At 40.7% G+C, this 5,690-nt stretch overlaps 2 protein-coding genes across 6 annotated transcripts in view; one reads left to right on the forward strand and one right to left on the reverse strand.

The window, feature by feature from the left end:
* The first annotated feature begins 518 nt into the window (after positions 1 to 518).
* LOC123508759 (probable serine hydrolase) overlaps positions 519 to 5,690 on the forward strand; it is a 12,764-nt gene continuing 7,592 nt past the window's right edge. Inside the window, exon 1 of the mRNA XM_045262645.1 lies at positions 519 to 684. The gene's annotated coding sequence lies outside the window, so the exon portion shown is untranslated. The remainder of the gene's footprint in view (positions 685 to 5,690) is intronic.
* LOC123508761 (probable serine hydrolase) overlaps positions 2,263 to 5,690 on the reverse strand; it is a 4,314-nt gene continuing 886 nt past the window's right edge. The window contains exons 2-4 of one of the 5 annotated variants that reach the window (XM_045262650.1): positions 5,660 to 5,690; positions 5,345 to 5,405; positions 2,264 to 3,614 (exon numbers count right to left, since the gene is read on the reverse strand). The exon at positions 5,660 to 5,690 is cut by the window's right edge and continues 74 nt beyond it. In XM_045262650.1, coding sequence (XP_045118585.1) covers positions 2,654 to 3,607 — 954 coding nt within the window. In that variant the 5' untranslated portion in view covers positions 3,608 to 3,614; positions 5,345 to 5,405; positions 5,660 to 5,690 and the 3' untranslated portion in view covers positions 2,264 to 2,653. Of the gene's footprint in view, positions 3,615 to 4,599; positions 4,623 to 5,211; positions 5,406 to 5,659 lie in introns of those variants that run through there. The other 4 variants (XM_045262649.1, XM_045262652.1, XM_045262653.1 and 1 more) reach the window with 4 other exon arrangements.

Genomic DNA, 5,690 nt, shown 5'->3' on the forward strand with positions numbered 1-5,690 from the left:
ATCCTCTATTTACGGATCTTTCTGCTTTTTTATCTATCTACCTACTTATCCATCTACCTATCTACCTACTTATACATCTACCTATCTATTTATCTAGCTATCTATCCATCAACCTATCAAATTGTCTGCTTATATATTCATTTATCTATCAATCTTCACACAGACATGCAGACATTAACCAACTGGCATGGGCGGCTGGTGAAGAGAGTGAAAAACCGCTGAAAAAAAAATCCTCTACACTATAAATCAATTAAATAATCGATGGAGCGGTATTACATCATAGAGGCAAGGTGGCAGCGCGTGTTTGAGTGAGGCGGAGCTAAAACTGGATTGTCAATACTGTTAACACCATCAAATAAACACCACGGCCTTGAACTTAGACATTTATCCTTGTTCAACATCCTACTTGCCTCCTTTGCTCTATCTCGCTAGCTACAGATCCTTAAAATTAAATTATTTTATTGCATCACTTCCTCAGAGCCCAATGTAAACAATCTCGTCAGCTGTTTGCGGTGAGTCAGCTGAGTTTGTCTTTTCTAGCGGCTCGCCCACCTTACTTCCTTCTGCCTTGTGTCTCGTGGTCTGTGTTCCTGCCAGGTTGCTCGTGTCCCTCTCTCACCTGTCCATCTCTGTGATATTTAAAGGAACTTGGCTATTCTTCGTATTCTGCCTTCGTATTCCCAGGTATGTGTTGTTTTGGTATAAGTCAAAGCTTCTATTCTGTTAGTGTGAATGGTTTGGGAAGTTGGGTAAGCTAAGGTAGTCTATCTGTGTTCATTTAAACCCAATCTAGACAGCCCCATTATTCACAGGGTATTGTTAGTTTTGGTTTGTTGCAGTATGATAAAGGAGCATAGGTATTAAAATTCTTAGGATCAGTGGCCAGGATAGAACCAAAAATTATTTAGGTTTAAGAAAGAGATGGCAAGGAACCGTAACCCAGACAGCCACGTAATTCAGAGGGTATTGTTAATTTTGATGTGCTGCAGTATGATAAACATAGGCAAAGTTCTTAGGATCAGTAGTCAGGACAGAAGCAGAAATAATTTAAGCTTAAGAAAGAGATGGCAACGAACCGTAACCTAGACAGCCACGTAATTCAGAGGGTATTGTTAGTTTTGATGTGTTGCAATATGATAAAGAGAGCATAGGTATTAAAGTTCTTAGGATCAGTAGCCAGGACAGAACCAGAAATTATTTAGGTTTAAGAAAGCGATGGCAACGAACTGGTTCTCAAATAGAGTGGTTGATGACCGGAACGGATTCAGTAATCAGGTTGTTAGTGCTAAGTCAATAGGGAGCTTTTAAAGATTAGACAGATACATGGATGGAAAAGATAGGGGGAACCAAGTAGGTGTGTTCATACAGGGAGTGCCATCTTGCAGCTTCCCTGATTTTCTTAAATTCATAAGTATCTTGACCTTATTTCAGTTATGCTAGATTTTAAGCAATGGCAAACATGCAATGGCATTACTTTGGTAAGCAACAGCCTTGAAACTGGAAATTCATCATTTTGTATCTCAGTTCTTTATTTGACTGTGTATGATTAGATATTTGTGGTATTGCTTCCAATACACCATTTCTTTACATAAGATATCGTGGTATTGCTTGCAACAAACCTTTTCTTACCTGTACGTTTGCATGGTCAGCTATTGTGAGGCATGATGATGTATTTGTTCACTGCCTAAGTTATTGGGACCTGTACCATTACTTTACAATGACCATGTTGGAAAGACTGCAGCACAACTATCAGAGTGTTCCTATTCACAACCCATGGACAACAACTTGGAGAACAAAAAGAAGTACGTACTCTATAATAGGTGGACAAAAAGAGAAACAAAAGATGTCAAGAAAACCTTGAGTAGCCGTCATTACAAAGCCTACAGCTTTGCATCTACATCTACATTTACACATTCATACCCACAGGAGGCTGAGCCACTCCTGAGAGTGTCACACTTCTGGCTCCACTGCTCCGCTAGGGTTGCCTGGCGTCCCTCACTGCTGGTAGTGCTGCATATTGCACCACAATGAAACACTAATTTGTTATGCTTTGAAGACAAATTAATCTCATCCAACAGTGTGTGTGACACAGCAATAAGCTGTGCAGGATATATTGTGGGGACTCTCTTGATGATCATGGGCAGGCCTGGTTTCATTGAGGGTGTGTAAGCTTGCATTGCACCTTCATTTTATGTGTCTTCATGCTCAGTTGAAAAGAGGGAAAAGAAACTTTTTATTTATTTATTTTTTATTTATTTATTTTATTTATTTTATTTTATTTTATTTATTTTTTTCTACTAATAACATAACATTGCATTGATAGTGAAGCATACATTTTGTTTGCCAGTTTAGTTTTCCATCATGCTAAATAAATAAAATTCCTGCCTTTCTTAAGTAATGTCACTGCCAACACTGTCTGTTCTGACAAGTGACTCATCTGTGTCCAGCACATGGTTACTTGCACCAGCAATAGTGCTGTAATAAAGCACTTGAAAGACACTAAATATTCTTGTTTGGCTAGTATCATTCCACTTGAAGTGACAGGAAAATGCATAATTCAGTGTTGAATAATGTGCCAGGCATGTGCACTTCCTCTGATCTGAGATGCACCCCTAGTCAGGTGTTTGTCACAAGCAACACTCCCAGATACAGATCATAATCTTGCCTGGAGGGGCAGGGCAGGAGCAGTCTCCTTAACCACTCTGTGAAGGAAGGCTACGAGAGGCTTGGCTACTCTCTTTGGGTGTGTGAGGTGGACGTGGTGTGACCCATCCACTGCCACCACGTCAAGCCACTGGGCATTGCTGCGGTACACAGCAAGAGCCTCCTCAAAGACCTCTCGCACAGCACTGGTGACTATGCCGTGGTTGGCCGCCACAATCAAAACTGGACATCTGATTTGGGATGTGTATGTGTACCATGACTTGCCAAATGTGGCCTGGAAGTTTGCCCGGGCCCGAGGATCATGACTCCATGCATATCCACCTTCCACCTGCCTTGCGGATCTGGGCAGGAGGACATACGCCGCATCTCTGTCAATGGCTGCGTTGATCCCCAAGTTTGTCCTCGCCTTGATCAAACGCTCAATGGCCTGCTCTTCACTGTACACAACTGGCTTCTGTTTCCTCAGCGTCTCTCCCTTGAACAACACTGAAATGTTCTGCTGAATGGAATCAATGGTTGTCTTTCGTGGTCTAATGTAATCCAGACTGACAAAGGCTATCACTTGCTCAGGGAAGAGAGAAGTGAATACATTACTTATACAAGCGCCCATACTGTGACCGACCAGGATGAATTTGTCCCACCGACATTTATCCACTGCTCTCTTCAGGTGCAGGACATATGAGAGTATGTCATAGTGTGCACCGACTGGCAGATGGTCCGAGTGTCCGTGTCCCGGCAGGTCCAGCACCAGCAGCTCCGTCCCCATTGGCAGGAAGGGAGCAAGTGTGTCGAAGGTATTGGCATTGTCCAGCCAGCCATGCACACCAAGAATTCTCAGGCTGCTCATGGAATCCTTGCTCCCAACAACACCAACTTTGCCTGACAGTCTCCCCCATTCCAGGTCAACAGACAAGGACTGCCAAGTGACCTCCTGTGGGGTCATTTTCACTCTGTAATGACCAGAAGAAAGCTATATTATTAACTGATAGATGGTATAAATAAGGAGGGTTTCAAGACACTTATTGTGCAACTGTAGGTAGAATTATAGAAAGTCCTTTTGACCTCTCTCTCTCTCTCTCTCTCTCTCTCTCTCTCTCTCTCTCTCTCTCTCTCTCTCTCTCTCTCTCTCTCTCTCTCTCATAAAAATCAATAAAAAGATAAACAGAACACAAAAATTTAGTAACATTTTTAAAGGATGAAATGCATGAGAAACTACAAAATATCCTATAATTTTCCATATCAAGTGTGTAAAATTAATGGTGTTACTTGGCATTTAAAGAAAATTAGTAAATTACATCACCTCAGCTTGAAAAAGATGAATGAATGAATGCATAAAAATTAACATAGTTACTTAAAATTTGATATATTAGGGTGAATGAGTGTGGTGGGTGAATGAGGCTGGTGGGGGGATGTGGAAAGGGTAACTGGAGAAAAGGAGTGGAGCATACTATGGGAAAAATAGGAAATAGGGTGTATATGTCTCCCTATTAATTTTGCAGTACAGAATGAATGCCTAATACACTACACAATTTAGACATTAGTACAGTATGAATGTGCTTTTTAACTTATTAATCCCTTCAGTACCATGACATGTTTCCATTTAGTGATTTTATACAGATTCAAATACGTACTTATGTTAGGATTAAAATAGTGAAGACTTCTGACCTCGATAAATGCTTCATAATCTACATAAAACTGTCCAATCAGTACTGAAGGGGTTAACCTATTCAGTACCATATGGATAAGAGTACACTGAAGGATGCGGATGACCGAATATATCCCTCTTAACAGTAATACACCTCTTATGACCTTTTCAGCTTATTAGGTTTGCTTGGTACCAATGTTATAGTTAGAAGAGGTGAGTTATTGTTGCATCAGTACATTACTATTTATACACCAAGCATTGTCTGCCTTATCAGCCCTGTGACTACATACCTTATCATATTGCCAGATAGACTTCCAATTTCTTTCCTCTTAAAACCATGGCAAATAATAACTAAAGTGGTGAAATGAAGCCGTTGTATTTGGCGGCTCCATGTTGAATCTAGGTGTTAAGAAGTGGGTTTTTTTTAGCTCTATTTTAGGTTTCCCCACCTGAAAAACCTTAAATTCACACCACCAATGGATAGAAGCCGAAAATAATAGGAAATAGGGTGACACAGCTCTTCATATTTACCGAAGCACTTTACTGTTATAGAATTCAGTAAAAGTACAGAACCACTGCTTCCCCCCTTTCCTCTCCCCCCAACAAGCTTGGGGGACTGTGGGGAATCGGGGTCTTTTTTGGGGGGAGCCAAAAGAGGCGAGATATGACGTTCCGAAAAAAAAAAAATCTAACCTAACCCAACCCAACCCAACCTAACCTAACCTAACCTAACCTTACCTTACCTTACCTTACCTTACCTAACCCAACCCAACCCAACCCAACCAAACTCAGGCTCAGTGTGCTCCGGGAAGCAAAACGGAAACAACAATTGTGGACTTAGATTCTGGTAGGTACCTAGAATGTTTACTTTATAAGTGGAGATAATAAGGTCGAGCACTCACCAAAACTTTCACTGACAGTAAACACGTTACATATACTGCACTGTGCCATACGTATTATACAGATCGTCGTGGAGCAGTGATTCTAGAGAAGAACTTAGAATTCAGCAAGATACACTCTCCTCTTGATGCTTACCGCGAGTTGTTTGCCGATAAGCTTCCTTCTCTTAGCAGCAGAAATATTGTTATGGTATAAGCTGTGGAATGAAAGCTTAGAATAGAAAACGTGTTCATGAAAGGCCTGACTTGTCCAGCTTGTACGTGTTGAGTTGTTCATATTAGTTAACGTGAAATGATAGGGAAGGATGTTAAGATAAGAGAGATTACAAGAGATAATGCATTCTATTAAGGGATAATCTGTCTAGTTTTTTTTTATTGATAACTGATCTTTCTTATGAATTTCACTGGAAACTCTCTTGATAATTTATAGTAGACGTAAATGTGAACTTACGTCAAGAAGGTAAGAGAAGAGATTGTTCTTG

This window comes from Portunus trituberculatus, chromosome 25, assembly GCF_017591435.1.
Source record: "Portunus trituberculatus isolate SZX2019 chromosome 25, ASM1759143v1, whole genome shotgun sequence".
In the NCBI taxonomy this organism is placed as follows: domain Eukaryota; kingdom Metazoa; phylum Arthropoda; class Malacostraca; order Decapoda; family Portunidae; genus Portunus; species Portunus trituberculatus.